General features: G+C 44.2%; 1 protein-coding gene across 3 annotated transcripts in view; it reads left to right on the top strand.

Annotated features, from left to right (window-relative positions):
* The window catches only part of LOC311236673 (myosin heavy chain, fast skeletal muscle-like), a gene marked incomplete at both ends in the record, with an annotated part of 378,376 nt that overhangs the window by 345,353 nt on the left and 14,937 nt on the right, over positions 1 to 18,086 (top strand). The window contains 22 exons of one of the 3 annotated variants that reach the window (XM_084324386.1): positions 989 to 1,177; positions 1,286 to 1,429; positions 1,527 to 1,683; positions 1,772 to 1,799; positions 1,895 to 2,009; positions 2,113 to 2,205; positions 2,293 to 2,356; positions 2,439 to 2,537; positions 2,656 to 2,759; positions 3,177 to 3,315; positions 6,500 to 6,618; positions 6,817 to 6,966; positions 7,071 to 7,241; positions 7,336 to 7,636; positions 7,854 to 7,924; positions 8,019 to 8,106; positions 8,230 to 8,347; positions 8,432 to 8,555; positions 9,944 to 10,080; positions 10,173 to 10,428; positions 10,540 to 10,782; positions 10,872 to 11,048. In XM_084324386.1, coding sequence (XP_084180512.1) covers positions 989 to 1,177; positions 1,286 to 1,429; positions 1,527 to 1,683; positions 1,772 to 1,799; positions 1,895 to 2,009; positions 2,113 to 2,205; positions 2,293 to 2,356; positions 2,439 to 2,537; positions 2,656 to 2,759; positions 3,177 to 3,315; positions 6,500 to 6,618; positions 6,817 to 6,966; positions 7,071 to 7,241; positions 7,336 to 7,636; positions 7,854 to 7,924; positions 8,019 to 8,106; positions 8,230 to 8,347; positions 8,432 to 8,555; positions 9,944 to 10,080; positions 10,173 to 10,428; positions 10,540 to 10,782; positions 10,872 to 11,048 — 3,087 coding nt within the window. Of the gene's footprint in view, positions 1 to 988; positions 1,196 to 1,285; positions 1,430 to 1,526; positions 1,684 to 1,771; positions 1,800 to 1,894; positions 2,010 to 2,112; positions 2,206 to 2,292; positions 2,357 to 2,438; positions 2,538 to 2,655; positions 2,760 to 3,176; positions 3,316 to 6,499; positions 6,619 to 6,816; positions 6,967 to 7,070; positions 7,242 to 7,335; positions 7,637 to 7,853; positions 7,925 to 8,018; positions 8,107 to 8,229; positions 8,348 to 8,431; positions 8,556 to 9,943; positions 10,081 to 10,172; positions 10,429 to 10,539; positions 10,783 to 10,871; positions 11,049 to 18,086 lie in introns of those variants that run through there. The other 2 variants (XM_084324384.1, XM_084324385.1) reach the window with 2 other exon arrangements.

The following is an 18,086-nucleotide window of genomic DNA, read 5'->3' as shown; positions in this document are numbered from 1 at the left end:
ATTTTATTTTGCATTAACTAAACCATACAGTATGTATATTTTGTATGTATGTATTGTATACAGTATGTATATTATGTATATATCATGGATGACTGTATAGTAAATATCCATACCTTTGACGGTATACCTTCATATTTGGTATACCTCCCATCCTTCAAATAATGTAACATATACATGATTCTTCTCTCATGCAGGGTTGTAGATTGTGAAAAGTTCTTCTGTGATTGGGTACAGAACAAGGTAAGATAACAACATCCTACAACCTGCCACTATTTCTCCAATAGTCTTCTGTCATGTTTACACCAGTGGTGGTACAGGGTGAATTTAGTTTTGTTTCCACATTCATAATTTGGTCCTAGTGTAGGTTGTACAACTTAAAAATAGTCTTTCAATAATATACTACAATAGAAAACAAAACTAACATTTATTTTTGTTATAGGGGAGATGTGGCTGATTTACCAATACACTGCATGCAATATAGTTATCTCTTGCCAAAAACTGGGCGTCATGAGATCACATCGAATGTACTGCTGAATTGAGTTTTGGTTTGATCGGTTCAAACTAAAATGAACAAGGACAAAGTTTATGAAGTTAAAGATGCAAATAATTTTGACATTAAAAGGTATACTTTATTGTCTTCATGAGTGAGTGAGTGAGTGAGTGAGTGAGTGAGTGAGTGAGTGAGTGAGTGAGTGAGTGAGTGAGTGAGTGAGTGAGTGAGTGAGTGAGTGAGTGAGTGAGTGAGTGAGTGAGTGAGTGAGTGAGTGAGTGAGTGAGTGAGTCTATGAGGTGTCTCGCTACTAGCATGCACGGAAAATGTCCTGTATTACATGGGCAGCATGAGCTTGAGTGCTGGTAGTTCTTTCTATTATTGTATTATTCAAGACTGTGCACCTGGTACGAGACCGGGTAAAATAGTTTGAGTTGTGCTCGCACCCACCTTAGTCTACAAATATTTTTTGTCTGTCAACATGAAGCCGCCACCACCATGAGTACAGACGCGGAGATGGCCGCTTATGGCAAGGCCTCCATTTACCTTCGTAAGCCAGAGGCTGAGAGGCTTGCGGCTCAGACCTCACCCTTTGATGCTAAGTCCGCAGCTTACGTGGCTGATGCTGGTGAGCTGTACCTCAAATGTACCATCCTGAAGAAAGACGGTGGCAAAGTCACTGTCAAAGTGCATGACACTGAGGAGGTAAAGTAGGCGAAAGTGTTTCATACAGAATTCAAAGCAATACAACTTGCAGATGAGTCGGTAAACTGAAATTGTGTTTCTGTATTTTAGGAGAAAACCGTTAAGGAGGATGATGTTCACCCTATGAACCCTCCCAAGTATGACAAAATTGAGGACATGGCCATGATGACCCATCTCAATGAAGCATCTGTGTTGTATAACCTCAAAGAGCGTTATGCCGCATGGATGATCTATGTAAGATATTCTCAAATATGAGTAAAAGGTGCAATATTAAATAATGACCCTTAAGATAGCCTACTGTACATTTTCCTGAATCTCTATTCCCCTTCAGACCTACTCTGGGCTGTTCTGTGCCACTGTGAACCCCTACAAGTGGCTCCCAGTGTACGACCAGGAGGTTGTAAATGCCTACAGAGGCAAGAAGCGTATGGAGGCCCCACCCCACATCTTCTCTGTCTCTGACAACGCCTTTCAGTTCATGCTTACTGGTATGTCCTGGTCATGAAAATCCTATGAATTATTATTTTTGGTTTGGTTAAACAGATAATAAATATGTATTTGCTTTACCTTTCATAGATAGGGAGAACCAGTCTGTTCTTATCACGTAGGTTTCTCATATATTGTTAATAAAAAATATCAATATAATCAAAATTATTGCAATTAGTTTGAGTTTCTCTTAATTCAATTATCTATACACAGTGGAGAATCTGGTGCCGGAAAGACTGTGAACACCAAGCGTGTCATCCAGTACTTTGCCACAATCGCAGTGGGAGGTGGTGCTGGTGGAGAGAAGAAGAAAGAATCAAAGATCCAGGTAAAATACTGAGAGAATATACTGAAAATGGAAACCACAGACATTTGAACAAAGAGTGGACATTTACTGATATGATTGTTAACATGTGAAAATTTAACTATAGGGCTCACTGGAGGATCAGATCATTGCAGCCAATCCCTTGCTGGAGAGTTATGGTAACGCAAAGACCGTGAGGAATGACAACTCCTCTCGCTTTGTAAGTTGAATATTTTCTTGTCTATCAAATATCACTTGGGCATTACTTGGTTATACAATAATAACACTGTTGTGTTCTTCTGAAAAGGGTAAATTCATCAGAATCCACTTCCTCCCAACTGGCAAACTGTCCAGTGCTGATATTGAAACATGTAAGTATAACATTCACTTACCAAATTAAACAAGTGACACTATTAGTAGGCTATAGATATTTATTATGACCAAACCTCATAGATCTTCTGGAGAAGTCCAGAGTGAGCTTCCAGCTTCCAGATGAGAGAGGCTACCACATCTTCTACCAGATGATGACCAATCACAAGCCTGAGCTGATTGGTGAGCTGAATAACTGATAACTGATAACTAATCTTAATTGTCAACAACAATGGTCCATAGTCATTTGATGTAAGCAGATCCAGTCTAACTTATTTGATTCTATGTGTTTCCACACCAGAAATGTGTCTTATCACCAACAACCCCTATGACTTCCCCATGTGCAGTCAGGGTCATATCACTGTGCCCAGCATTGATGACAAAGCGGAGTTGGATGCCACTGATGTGAGTAATGTGTGGTAATCTACCTACAGATGTTCCAACGTATTATATTATTTTATATGTTTAAATGTTAATATAAGAATAATACATTACATATGCAGTTTCTCAAATTTGCCATAAGATGGTAAATGATAGATACGGGCAATAGCAATGATCGCTTATCCACTTATCCAAAACATTTTAATTAAAAAACCTAATTGGCCTGAAGGAAGCAGTATGAAGCTCAAATTTAGAAGGCCTTCATTTCCACACCAAAATTCTAATTGCCAAGAAACGTTACTGACATATCCAGCTTTCCTTGCTCTACAAGTGTCCCTTTAACCCCCTAGTCCACAATAAAGCTCTTGGTCACTTGTCTGCATGTGGTTGACATTCTTATATATTTTTTTCTTTTACTTATTTCAACTTATTTTCATACAGGATGCTATTGACGTTCTGGGCTTCACTGGTGAAGAGAAGAATTATATCTGGAAGCTGACTGGTGCTGTGCTTCACCATGGCAACTTGAAGTTCAAGCAGAAGCAGCGTGAGGAGCAGGCTGAGCCCGATGGCACAGAGGGTGAGTATTAAAATATAGGTTCACTATTTTTCAACCCAGCCCTTCTGTTGCTTCCCATCATTTATAATCATGCATCACAAAATCTCACTGATAGATTTAGTGTTAAGAAACATCCCTCCACTGCAGCTTCTCTGTGGACTTAATTCAGTCTCAGTCCAAATGGGCTTTAGTTTTATAGTTTAGACATTCAAAAATCATGATGAATCTACTTTTTGAACTCACAGCAGGCACGTTGGAAGGGGGGGGGGGGGGTGCGGGGGGTGCGGCAGCACCCCCCCTCAGTTATTGCAAAGAATATTATTTTTTTAAATATCATTTTATTTAAAAAAAAAGTATTTATATATTTGTATATTATATACTGTAACTGTATAACTGTAATATTATAAGTTTATCCTGCTCAAAGCACTTCACCATTTTAATATTGTGTGTATTGAGCCGTACTGTATTGTAGCCATTCTCCAATCTGTTAAATAAAGTTTTCATTCATTCATTACACTACTGTACGTACACAATCATACGTGTAAAACCGACAAGATTGCATCAGAGTAGATTTTCGAGTGATGACAGACTGTCACACAGACTGATTCAATGACAGGTGAAACAACTAATTGTATTCACTTCCCGTCTCCGCCCTTCCCACGCGCCACGAACCACTGAGCTACTGTGATACAGTGCTTGCGCAGTCAGTCGATTTTAGCTAGTAGTCAGACTTTGCTAGCACAGAATGTCTCACTCGCAGAAAAAAAAATATCAGATATCTTTTCTAAACGTCCCGCCGGGCCCAGTGACTGTCCCACTAAATCTGATAAACGTCAGAGAGAGACAGAGACGACAGGTTCAGCCTCAGCATCAGGTATTGACGAGTTAACTGAGTCTGTTCCCCTATACCCCCCCTCGGGCACCAGGGGCTTCCACTGAGGGGTGATGCAAATAGGGATGGGGTGTTATGGCAGCTGATGATGGAAAGAGTGCGCACCGAGTCTGATCCCGAGTTGAAGAATTGGCTACAAAAGAGAGAGACACCTGGATGTCCAACAACATCCAAAACGAAATCTTACAGCTGTTTGCCCATGATATTCAGCGACAAATTAGAGGCAAAGCATCCAAAATAGCATCTTTGGCTTGAGCACTGACGGAACCAATTCTCGTGTAATATACAGTTCGCCGATGACAACTTGGAAGCTCAGAACTTATTTTGGGGTTTTTACAATACCCGGCCCAGACACAATAGCCGAGACGCTGTTTTTGTGTATAAAAGACATTCTTTTACACCTCGACCTGCCCATGGAGAGGCTGATAGGATACTGTTTTGACGGGGCCAGCAGCATGTCTGGGGGGTACAGGCTAGACTAAAGGAAATGTGTCCCGACTCTGTTTTTCTCCACTGCGCAATTTTTTTTTAAAACAAAATCTCAAAGGCTGCACCCGCTACCTATGTAAAGTTCCAACGTGCCTGACTCACAGTATATGTTTACAGTAAACGCTTGACACAAACCATGCTTTCTATCAGGTTATATTGACTTAACACATTGAATGCCATGAGCTTCCCCCATCCTTCACTGTCTAGCGTCATGACCATTTTCGCGATGCTTTGCGGAGCTATTGTATATTATACCTATGGAGACAATAGTATGACTCATTTGACAGACACTATTTCTAGTCCAACATGTAAAAAATTGTTTGTCTCTACACACTGTAGTTTGTAGTTTATTACACGCTAAACATCGTCCATGTCCAAGATAATCCAGTCTTTTTCCATAGATCGCGAGATTAAATGCGTTATATGCAATACGCCCAAACCGTTCTGGTTGATCCCCTGAAACCCCAAATACTCCCAAATCAAAGGTATATACCATGTACACATGTGCCTTCACAAAATTATCAATGGGGGGGGGGGGGTAGTCTTACCCCGAAAATACGATCGTTACAAAACGCCTGGTTTATGTCCGGTAAAGTAAGACACTGTGATCGTTACATAAACAAGGTTCAGGTTCGGTAAAAATAGACATAGGGGGTCCTTACCTTAGCCAGAAGGTAATCGAAAAAGAATAATTCCAATGATCCCATCCATGATTGCGATTACTCGTTTATATGTAATTACACGTGTTTACAGGACACTATAGGTTTTGAGGCAAGCAGATCTGCTAGCGATTGCTTTGGAAGAGCTCCTCCCCCTCAGAGCGAGTCTCGATAGTCCGGTTCATTCATTGACTCTCCTGTTCCCTTTCTATCAGAGTTCAAAAGGTAGGTGATACTACCACCTGGTGATATTCGATCAGCATTGTAATTCCAACGTAGGCAAACGAGCCAGGGACACACAGAATGATCCGGATGATGTTTTAGGACGGGGATCAGAGGGAAAATATCAAAGGATCAAAACCCGAGAAATCTTGGGTATGGCACTCAACCGCTGGCGAGATAACCCGAGAAATGTTGGGTTTGGCGCTGAATGGGTTAATATTGTAAATCTGTTCCCTTGGCTACATCCACGCAAGAAGCAACCATTGTGTTCCTATTTTCTCCCCCAAGAGGAAAAACGATAGTTTAATCAAAGGAAGGAAAAATGTACAAACGTTTTAGAATTAGCCGTAACTCCAAATGGAATACATACATACTACAAGAGACAAGATACAACATCACACTCTGTTAAGTCCAGGGAAAGTGTTCAGTCTGGTCATGATGAATGGGTTCAGATTGGGCAATTATTACACCTCAAAAACGTACATTCACAATCCATTGTGGTAATTTTTTGTATCTTGTTTTAAAATAACAATATATGATAGTTTGAGCAAGTATCATACAGAATTTATCAAAGAAAACATATTCAGTGATACAATCCTGACTTCGACACAGGCACATTTGCCTTGGGCTCTGTTTTTGTTCAAGTATTATATTCCATATTGTGCTATGCTAGTGTGACTCTATGGCATCATGCTGTCTCTTTGAATGCTGAACCCTAGGCATTATGCTATCTATTTCCTATGCTAGTGTAACTCTATGGCATTATTTTGTCTCTTTGCTATGCTAGTGTGACTCTATGGCATTATGCTGTCTCTTTGCTATGCTAGTGTAACTCTATGGCATTATTTTGTCTCTTTGCTATGCTAGTGTGACACTATGGCATGAATCATGAATCCAATATTCCTGGATATTTCTCCTGAATGCATTTTATACAAATTTTCAGAGGCTGACAAAATCGCCTACCTTTTGGGCCTGAACTCTGCTGACATGCTGAAGGGTCTGTGCTACCCCAAAGTGAAGGTCGGAAACGAGTATGTCACCAAGGGACAGACTGTGCCTCAGGTGAGCAAGATACATTACATCCTTCCCCGTCTATGTATTTCACACACAGGTCACAGCAAATATGTTGCTTCACATTTTCCTGTATACACTATTTCCAAAGTAACATTTTGGAGAGTGTGCAAGTGGCAGACTGACAGCATTGGAGTGCTAATGTATGTAGATAAATGCATTTTAATTAAATCAAATACATTTTTTCAGGTCTATAACTCTGTTATGGCCCTGGCCAAGTCCATCTATGAGAGGATGTTCTTGTGGATGGTCATCCGTATCAACCAGCAGCTGGACACCAAGATGCCAAGATCGTCTTACATTGGTGTGCTGGACATTGCTGGTTTTGAGATCTTTGATGTAAGTATGCAATTATAGCAATATATGGACTGCCTAATTTCATGGAAAGACATTTCCTCAAGTACTGTAGGAGATTAGGCTAATATATTTCCCCCCACTGACAGTACAACAGCATGGAGCAGCTTTGCATCAACTTCACCAATGAGAAACTGCAACAGTTCTTCAACCACACCATGTTTGTCCTGGAGCAAGAGGAGTACAAGAAGGAGGGTATTATCTGGGAGTTCATTGACTTCGGCATGGACTTGGCTGCCTGCATTGAACTCATTGAGAAGGTACACCATAACTTTGTGACTTATTAAAATATTCCTTATAATGCCACAAGGTGTGTCTAAATTATCTGTATATCTCTTTTCCACTTTTATATAGCCCATGGGCATCTTCTCCATCCTTGAAGAGGAGTGCATGTTCCCCAAGGCTTCTGACACTAGCTTCAAGAACAAGCTGTATGACCAACATATGGGCAAGAACAAAGCATTTGAGAAACCTAAACCTGGCAAGGGCAAGGCTGAGGCCCACTTCTCCATGGTCCACTATGCTGGAACTGTGGATTACAACGTCACTGGATGGCTGGAAAAGAACAAGGATCCACTGAACGATTCTGTGATGCAGCTTTACCAGAAGTCTTCCGTTAAACTGCTGCCTGTACTGTATCCTGCTGCAGTTGAAGGTACGTCATTATGCGAAATATACTTTTAAGTGTGATTATAAAAATGTGTACTTTGGTCTAAGAGACTATTATCTCAACTTCTAAGTATCCTCTGTGTCATACAAATTGTATTTTCAATACTATCAATTAAATTACATTGTCCAACAAAAATGACCAGCATAATACCATTTAAATAATAATGTTGAATCTATAAACTGATGTATTATCAAATTAATAGAGGCTGCTGGCGCAAAGAAGGGAGGCAAGAAGAAGGGTGGCTCCATGCAGACTGTGTCCTCCCAGTTCAGGGTAAGATGTAACAACAACACTGTGACTTTTTGGAATTAAATACAAATAATTGCTTTTCATGAATCATATTTTTTTTTGTTATATGTATCTACAGGAGAACTTGGGCAAGCTGATGACCAACTTGAGGGCCACCCATCCTCACTTTGTGCGTTGCTTGATTCCCAATGAGTCAAAGACTCCAGGTACACTAACAGTTAACCTAATGTCTGTGTCTTATTATGATGTGCTTTAGTGATTTAGTGAAGTGTAGTGGTAATGAGTCATTACATTGTCGTAATAATCGTGAAAAAAAATCGTCTCTGTAGGTCTGATGCAGAACTTCCTGGTTATCCACCAGCTGAGATGTAATGGTGTACTGGAGGGTATCAGAATCTGCAGAAAGGGATTCCCCAGCAGAATTATCTATGCTGACTTCAAGCAGAGGTATCCATTAACTCTCAACAAACTTTGAAACTTACTGTACAACTACCTAAGTGCTGAACATGACCATGAACTCTTTCACAAAAGGTACAAAATACTGAATGCCAGTGTCATCCCTGATGGTCAGTTCATGGACAACAAGAAGGCCTCTGAGAAGCTGCTTGGTTCAATTGATGTGGAACACGAAGACTACAAGTTTGGGCACACCAAGGTAAAGAAAGTACTAAATGTTGATTGACTTCATTTGATATGATGGCCTGAGATAAGTCTCAATTTATTTAATTTATTATTATAATTTTTTTACCTTTATTTTACCCGGTAGTCACTTGAGATCAAATATCTCTTTTTCGAGCTGTATGGAGGGTGTCCAGTATAATCCAATAACAAGATAATGACATATAATTTATTTTCTTAATATATAAAACAAATTGTCATTTATATGCCGAATCCAATTCGACTATGACATTTCTGTGTCGGGTACAGCCCTAGTAAATGGACTGCAATTATATAGCGCTTTTATTCAAAGTGCTTTACAATTGATGCCTCATATTCATCCATGCACATACATTCTCACACCGATGGCAGAGGCAACCATCCAAGGTATCAACCTGTTTATTGGGAGCTGGGGGTTAAGTGTCTTGCTCAAGGACCTTCTGATTACGAGACAACCTCTCTACCTCCTGAGCCACTGTCACCCCTGTTAATGCATCATAAGGCAAGGTCATGTGAAGATTTTGTTGACACACAAACCTACCCCATAAATTATGTAACTAGACAAAGGGCAATTACACCAGGTTTGTTTAGTCCAGTTGAATGGGACGCTGGAGAATTTACCCCCTTAATTCATTTAGGTTGGTGTGAACACCGGAATCGAACTTGGGTGCAAACAACCACATCCTCGTCCACCTGTTTGAGGTGGTCTCAGTCTGCTTCCAAGGAAACCTTGGAGTGGTTTGTTTGATGTGTGAAAGCAATCTGAAAAATATACCTGAAGAACTGAACATTTAATAAGCTGATTGGACCGTTTTCCATGTATTTCCAAATATACACTTTTTCATCATCACAATGCTATTACTTCTGCTGTGAGGTCAAAATAGCCATATAATGTTGTGATACTAAACAAACCTTGCCTGCATAATTTAGATCACAGTAGTGTATAAGTAATCATCACCAAAACAATTGTGGCAGAGGAAAGCAACACTTGTGATTGGAGGGTCAAGAAAAGAGGGTGAATGCTGGGAAAGATCAATTGGAAAACAAAGTAGCTCAGAACAATAGTATATAGGTTCATTAGCCTTAAAAATTATGTCCAATGTTTGTTTTTTAAATGCCAATATGAAACAAAGGCAAAAAAAACGTATGTGTGAAAGCAACCTAAGTTTGGATTCTCTTAAGTTTGATTTTGACATTGTTGGAGATTAATATGAAGTGAATGGCATCTAGTAGGTAGGGAAATTAATCGCATGATAACTGTTTCAGTGATAATGTCATCTATGAAAAATACATGCCTGAGCTTTTTTTTCTTTTTTTGCGCTGGCATTATCCCATAAAGTAAAAACCACCAAAGTCATATATGAATATGTCATTCATCTTATTCAGGTGTTCTTCAAAGCTGGTCTGCTGGGTGTCCTTGAAGAGATGAGAGATGAGAAGCTGGCTAGTCTGGTCAGAATGACTCAGTCTCTTTGCCGTGGTTTCCTCATGAGGAGGGAGTTTGTGAAGATGATGGCGAGAAGGCATGTTGAAAACAGCCACATTCTAAATACATTGTTATGTTAAAAACATGCTAAAATTAATTTATTATATAACAGCAACTATTTTTTCACAGGGAAGCTGTTTATACTATCCAATACAACATCCGCTCATTCATGAATGTCAAACACTGGCCATGGATGAAGGTTTACTACAAGATCAAGCCTCTTCTGAAGACTGCTGAGACTGAGAAGGAGCTGGCTAACATGAAGGAGAACTATGAGAAGATGACGACAGACCTGGCCACTGCTCTGGCTAAGAAGAAGGAGCTGGAGGTGAAGCTGGTGTCTCTTCTCCAAGAGAAGAATGATCTGTCGCTGCTAGCGGCATCTGTAAGTAGGCTTCAACTGTCTAGAAACTGTTGATACTGTATATGTAAATTATAAACTGTCTCTCTGTTTTTGTCATATAGAGAATAATATTATCATTATATTGTGCCCTAGGAATCAGATAATCTGTCAGATGCTGAGGAGAGATGTGAGGGACTTATCAAGAGTAAGATCCAGCTTGAGGCCAAACTCAAAGAGACAACTGAGAGACTGGAAGATGAGGAGGAAATGAATGGTGAGCTGACTGCCAAGAAGAGGAAACTGGAGGATGAATGCTCTGAGCTCAAGAAGGACATTGATGACCTGGAGCTCACCTTGGCCAAAGTGGAGAAGGAGAAACATGCCACTGAGAACAAGGTTCATAAGTATTCTCTTTAGCTAAATGATCAAACAATAAAAAGATGATAATACATTTGATGATAACATGATTTGTTTTCCTTATTCAGGTGAAGAACCTGACTGAGGAGATGGCCGCTCAGGATGAGAGTGTTGGTAAGCTGACAAAGGAGAAGAAAGCGCTCCAAGAGGCACATCAGCAGACTCTTGATGACCTGCAAGCAGAGGAAGACAAAGTCAACACTCTGACCAAGGCCAAGACCAAGCTTGAGCAGCAAGTGGATGATGTGAGTTATGAATTCTATCAAAATGTTGAAGAAAAACAAGCATTCCCTTTGAGGGGTCATCCCTATGTTCCCCGGGTTCTATGTTCCCCGCTTTTTTTTTTTTCTTTTTTTAATGGTTCTATGTTCCCCCATCCGCAAAAGGGTTCTAGGTTCCCCGGGTTCTATGTTCCCCCTATGTTATGTTCCCCGGTAGCCGCAAAGGGTTCTATGTTCCCCGGGTTCTATGTTCCTCCGGTAGCGAGTGGAGATAGTGACTTATTATGTTTCCCCAAGCCGATTCCAAAGATAGTCACTTTTATAGATAATTCATTTGTATCTCAACGGAGTCACAGATCTAGTCGGGCCACGTAGCATTATGACGACAAAAATCGAATACAATAAAGAGTGTAAAGCAAATAATTTAAAACAACGAAGTTTAGCCTATTAAATCGTTTTTATAAGTGTTCGTTTTTATTTGCTGGATAATTCATTTGTATCTCAACGGAGTCACGGATCTAGTCAGGCCACGTAGCATTATGTCGACAAAAATCAAATACTTCCTGCAACAAAGAGTGACGTCACGCGGACTGTACCATTTGAAAGGGGTTTACCCCACGATAAGACGTCAACACTTGTAAGCTACAATACTATTGCAATGACTGCTTCTTTCAATTCTACACAATTAAGCATGGATGAAATTGAAGAACTATTTTTATGATGGAAGTGGGGGGGGGGGGAGGTTATTGTCTTTTTCTTTATTGTTTGTTATTTTCTTTTCTAAATATCTCAATGCATACAGTGACAATATATGCTTTAGAACAACTTGACATACTCATAAGTAATACTAATAAGATTTTGCAACCATTATGTCGGATTTGATAATAAACTCATGGAATGTCAAAGGCTTGGGTAATCCCATTATAAGGGCAAAAGACGTATCTGTTCTAAAAGATAAGATGGTACATATAGCCTTCCTGCAAGAAACATTCTTATCAGAAATTGAACATTTAAAGCTACAAAAGGATTGGGTGGGACAAGTGTATTTTTCTTCATACAAAAGTCACAGTAGGGGAACTGCTATTGTAACTGAGGGGTACAATTCCCTGACTGTATTACTAGATATGATACTTACTACCACTACCTTTGTACTTAATATTCGGCCACCCAGTACACGGCATAAATATATTATCATAAACACTCTCACGTAGATGAAACGGATCCAACACAAATGTACGAAGTCGAAACAGGTCTTTATTTCTACACAGCGATGGTGTGTAGAACAAGCACTTAATCACTTAATTACATTTATGAATTGAAATAGTATGCACTTTTATGGCAAAGAGTATTCGTCGGTATATCAATAGAGAATGTCCAATCTCTGAAGGCGCAGGTGGTAAATATACGACCTGGAATAGTTAAGGAATAACAGCAATGATACTTTAATGATTATATACTAGATACACTAGAAGGGGTTAATCCGGTCGCTTGTAAGCCGACAGGAGTAGGAGGGGGGGGGGGGTAGAATCCGGCTGCCTCGTCCGGCCAAGGGTATCCCAGGTGAACCCACTGTAGTGCCGTTCAATGCGCCGGCGATCCTTGGACCACAGATGAAAGCAGGTGGACTCTTTGTGGGCCGGCTCTCTCCGGTCCACGGGGGAGAGACGTGAAGCGACCTCGTCTTGCAGAGCGTCTCCTCACCTTGCGTCCTCTCCAGGGGGGGGGGGTTCCAACACACGGCAGTGTCGGGGGTCTTTATCCATGGAATAATCAAAGTATACAAAGCATAATCCGTGCCTGGGAAGGCGGGCTGTCGTCGGTAGAATAATCCGGTATACAGGTCCACTCGCTCGTCGGCTCTGGGGCTCCTCGGGTGCAGCTTCACATGGGGTCAACCACCCTGGGTAAGCAGCCAGTTCTCTGCCCGAAACGATGGGGTACTGACTACGGTAGTATTCTCACCGCACGAAGCACTATATATTAACAGACTATTATTAGCTTAATAGACTACGTCCAACTCGACGATATAGTGCCAAATATGACTATTCAAATATTAATATACACGATGTCTCAATACCGATGGTAGGCGAACTTGGCCTTACTCCCACACGTGGCGTCGCGGGGAGGCTTTACGTCTGTGACTCTATTGGAGGGTAAGAAACTGGACTGAAAAGGAAGTCCTACTTTAGTAGCGCAGTATATATACGCACTATGAACAAATAGTCCCATTAGTGGTGCGGTAGCCAGATTCCTACGCGGAACTAGGACTTGTTCGTACATGTGGAGCGGTACGTTTGAACTGGGTCTGAGGGGTATGGCAGCCTGGCACCAAGGTCTCGACCAATAGTAGAATGGAGACTATTATGGGATGTTCAGTAGGCTAGAATGGATATTCAATGCATATTGTACAAGGAATATACAAGGGATATCAGGGAATATTAGAGAATATACAAATACAATTAAATATATATATATAAATAAATATATATATTCGGTTTAATCTGGCCCTTCACAACAGCCACCCCCTGAATAGGTCCCAGACCTAATCAGTTAAACAGAGACAGATTAATCGCGTTGTCTATTTACACATAAGGGTTTGCTGTAGGGGTCAGTCAACTTCACAAAGTCATAGGGTTGTAGGGTCATGGTCATCATCGATTGTGTCTGGGAGTCGAGGCAGTTCTATGAGCCTTGCCACGGGACGGGTGTAAGTGCGACCCTGGACGAGCACTTCAGCTGCTCGGACCTTGCCGTCGGCACCGGTGATCACTTTGCTTACGCGGCCGGCCGGCCACATAGCTCTGGGCAGTGATTGATCAATAATCATGACGACTGTTCCTTCTGTCAAATTGTCTCTCTCCTTTACCCACTTCTGGCGGGTCTGTAGAGACGGTAGGTAGTGCAGTAGGAAACTGTTCCAAAACTTGTCGGCTGATACTTGGCTGTACCTCCACATTCTTCGGCCGTTCGCTTCTTCAGGCCGGTACATTGTCTGGGGTAATGCAGGATCTAGCCGCCCCATCAGGAGTGTGTTGGGGGTAACTGGGTCGATATCCGCCACATCACTGGAGACATATCCGAGGGGCTTCGAGTTAAGTACTCCCTCAATCTCCGTGAGGACTGTCATTAGGACTTCTTCCGCCACAGTCTGGGCCCCATGTACTGCGTACAGGGCTGTCTTTATGGAGCGCACTTCTCGTTCCCAAGTGCCACCGAAGTGGGGTGCGTTTGGGGGGTTGAATTGGAAATCAACCTGTGCTGGAGCGAGGTGGGTCTTAAGTTCTGGGCCCATAGCTTGGAAGCTCTCTCTCAGCTCTCTTTCGCCGCCTTTGAAGTTTGTCCCATGATCGGACAATAGGGTAGACGGTCTTCCTTTCCGTGATGTGAATCTTCGGAAGGCCATAAGGAATGAGTCTGTGCTCATGGTCGGGAGAAGCTCGATGTGTATCGCTCTGGTGGTCATGCATTTGAATACAATACCCCACCGCTTCTCGGTTCCTCTTCCTTTCTTTATGTGCAGCGGGCCAAAGCAGTCCATACCCGTTGAGTGGAATGGCTTGTCACCGATTCGGAGGCGACATGGAGGAAGGTCAGCCATCCTTGGTATGCTGGGCTGCGCGCGCCACTTGCGGCAGTCTAGACATGTTCGCTGGAAGCGTCGTACCGCCTGTCTTCCTTGTAGGATCCAGTAACGACGTCTGATTTCCGCGAAGACTCTTTCTGCTCCTGCGTGATGTACATCCTCATCGTATTTCTTTATAATCAGCTCTGTGACCTTGTGTCGGCTGTTCAATACGATCGGGTATTTAATGTCATCCGGTAGATTGGGGGCTCTGCGTAGGCGACCACCCACTCTGATGAGGGTATGAGCGTCGCTCTCGGGGGCCAGGTGAATTAATCTGCTGTCGGATGGGACGGGCTTTCCTCCCTGTAGACAGGCCAATTCATCGGGGAACGAGTCTCTCTGGGCTCGCTGCAGTAGAAGCAATTCTGCTTCCTCGTAGTTAGCTGCTGACATATCAGCGGGGGACTTGCACTCCGGGTGGTACCGCAGGAATGTTCTTTGTTGTGCACTCTCTATGGACGTGCAATCGTCTATGTTAGGGTCGGTGGAGGCTACGGTGCTCAATCCACAGAACACAGACTTCTTATTTTCCACCTCCTCTGGACTTGCTTCCCTCGGGATAGGCATGGGCCACTGTCCTTCCGGGAGTCTTAGGAATGCGGGGCCGTCACTGTAGACATTGCGACGGGTGAGGTCATCCAGGGGCATCCCCCGGGTGATGACGTCAGCTGGGTTCTGTTTTGTATCAACGTAGCGCCACTCTGTTTCTCCGGTTAACTCTTCGGTTAAGTCTTGAATCTCGGTGACTCTGACTCCCACGAAGACTTTGTACTTGCATGAGTCCGATTTGATCCAGGCGAGTACCGTCGTGGAATCTGACCACAGGATTGTTCTAGACACCGGTATGGTGAGCTCACGTTGGATGAGCGTGGCTAGGTGCGCTCCGGCTAGGGCTGCGCAGAGCTCTAGACGTGGGATAGATTGTTGCTTGCGTGGGGCTATTCTCGAGCGGGCGAGGACAAATGCTGTGTAGATCTCTCCCCCCTGGTCTTGGGCCCGCAAGTAGGCTACTGATCCGTATGCGACCTCTGAGGCGTCACTGAAGACGTGGAAGTCCATTTTACATGTCTCTGGCCTCACCGTGGGTGGGAAGTAGCTTCGGCGCATATTAACGCCTGGGAGTGAGTGGAGCTCCATCTCCCACTCTCTCCAGGTGGATGCAAGGTGTGCGGGAATGGGGTCGTCCCAGCCCTGGTCCTTGTCCCACAATGCTCGTACAATCATTTTTGCCCTGGTGGTGTACGGTAGAATACATCCTAGCGGGTCATATTGTCGGGCGAGTGTTGTGTACACACTCCGTCTGGTGGTCGGCGCCGCCGCCGGCCTTCCCTGCTCCGTAGTCAGGGGCTTGTGTCTGTAGTGAAGCGAATCTGTTTTGAATCGCCACACCAATCCCAGGGTCATCTCCTGGGCTTCTCCCGGGATTGTAGCCATCCAGGTCTCGCTGCTGGCTGCCTTGTCCTCGGAGGAGAGGCTGCGCAGTACTTGCGGATCGCTGCTGGCCCACTGCCTGAGATCAAAGCCGCCTTTGATCAATGAGGCGCGGAGTTTAATCAGGAGAGCCTCGGCTTCTTCCTGGGTTGAAAGGCTTTGTAGACAGTTGTCTACGTAGAAGCTGTTCTTTATGCTGTGTCGGACCTCTTCGTCCGCTGCTGGGTCCTCTGCTACATGTTTCTGTAGTGCAAATGTCGCACAGCAGGGGCTGCACGTCGTTCCGAAGGGGAGGACTTCCCATTGGTAGATGGCTGGGTGCTCATCTCCTGGCTTCTCTCTCCATAGGAACCGTAACAGGGGCTTGTCCGCCTCTACTAATCTCACCTGCAGGAACATTCCTTTAATGTCCCCGCTGATGGCCACCTTTTCCTGGCGGAAGCGGAGTAGAACGCCGAGTAGGGAGGGGCCGAGTGTGGGACCGGGCAGTAACTCTTTATTCAGATTTTGGGATCCGATCTGGTAGCTGCAGTTAAATACTATGCGGTCTTTACCGTTGTGATGGACCTTGTGGTGGGGCACGTACCACGATTCAGTGGTCTGGTCAGCCTCTTTAATGTCCATCTTTGTGACGTGTCCCGCTGTGATGAACTTCTCAATCTCAGCGCGGTATACACTCTCTTGGGCGGGGTTCTTGGCTAAGCGCCGCTCCGTGTTCAGCAGGTACCGTTCTGTGGCGTCTGTCTTGGCGTGGAAAGTAGGCATTCCTTCTCGCCGCAGGAGTGGCGTGGCGTATCTCAACACGCCGTTGACCGGGACTCTCTTGGTCCCTGTCTCGAGGAGGTGAATGGCGTAAATGTCATCTTTAGAGCGAATGTCTTTCTTTCCGTTCTTAAAGGGCATTTGTTCCAAGGTCCATAGCCGCTCTACGTGTTGCAGGAGTGCGGTTTCTCATTCTGTGACTCGGGAGTGGAGACATCTAGTGGCTGTACTTCGGTTGAGAGATTTGGCGAGCGGGCCTTGGAGAGTCCATCCCAAACGGGTCTCGACTGCTGCAGGACAGCCTCGGGGTCCGGTATGAACCCGGTCTATCGGGACAATGAGGTCTGCATGGTCGGAGCCTATCAACAGGGTCGGCATAGCATTGTCTATGAGCGGGATCGGTAACTTGCGCAGATGTGCATATTTCTCCATCAGCTTGGCGACGGGATATGTGTACCGCGACAGTCCTATTTCTTGGCTGGTGAAAGCGTCTGCAATCTGGTACCGTCGCTCAGGCTGGCCGCTTGCTGCGAACCATGTACCATGGCCCGCTTGTCCAGGTGCTGTTCCTCGGTGCGGGTCGTGCGTCGTGCTCACCCGGGTATAGAGTCGGGGGTCTGTAGCGCAGCTCCGCGGGAGTATAGCCTGGGCTGTACCGGGCCTCCTGGTCCGGTAGAGTACTGTGCTGTCTTCGGGCGTGGTTCTCCTCCTCTTCCTCTTCGTCTTCAGTTAGGTCATCCAGTGCTTGTAGTCTCTGGTTTAGCCTCTCCACAGGATATGCTGCTCCTTCCCGGTTGCTAGGTCTCGCTTGGACCGGTGGGGGGAGGTGGTCTGTGGGGGGTATAGACCTCGTCTGTTGGTCAAGTTCAGGGTTGTTTACTCGGCTAGGGGATGCCGCCCTGGAGGTGTGTCTAGACGAGTTCCTGGAGCCTCTGGCGGAGGGAGAGGGTGTTGTCCGTCTGATCAGCTGTTCTATTAGTTGCGACTGCTGTCTGTCGCGCGCTGCGTCCCGTTGAGCACCGGCTCGTTCTCGGGCCACATTCTCTTCCATCTGAATGCGTCTTATTTCTAGACGTATCTGCTCGTGTTCGCTTCGCTGCTGGATCTGCAGTCGGTCGCGTTCAGCAGCGGCGTTCAGGCTGATGAGGAAGGCCTGCTGTAGGGTCCTCTCTGCCTCGCTGGGAGAAGGCGGTTGTATAGGGGAGCCTTCCCTCGGGGTACTCCTTGCGGAGCCTTGGAGTTCT

The sequence above is a fragment of the Notolepis coatsorum genome (assembly GCF_963971535.1).
Source record: "Notolepis coatsorum genome assembly, chromosome: 11".
NCBI lineage: Eukaryota > Metazoa > Chordata > Actinopteri > Aulopiformes > Paralepididae > Notolepis > Notolepis coatsorum.
Note: the sequence above shows the minus strand (reverse complement) of the source record. Positions and strands in the feature narration are given on the sequence as shown.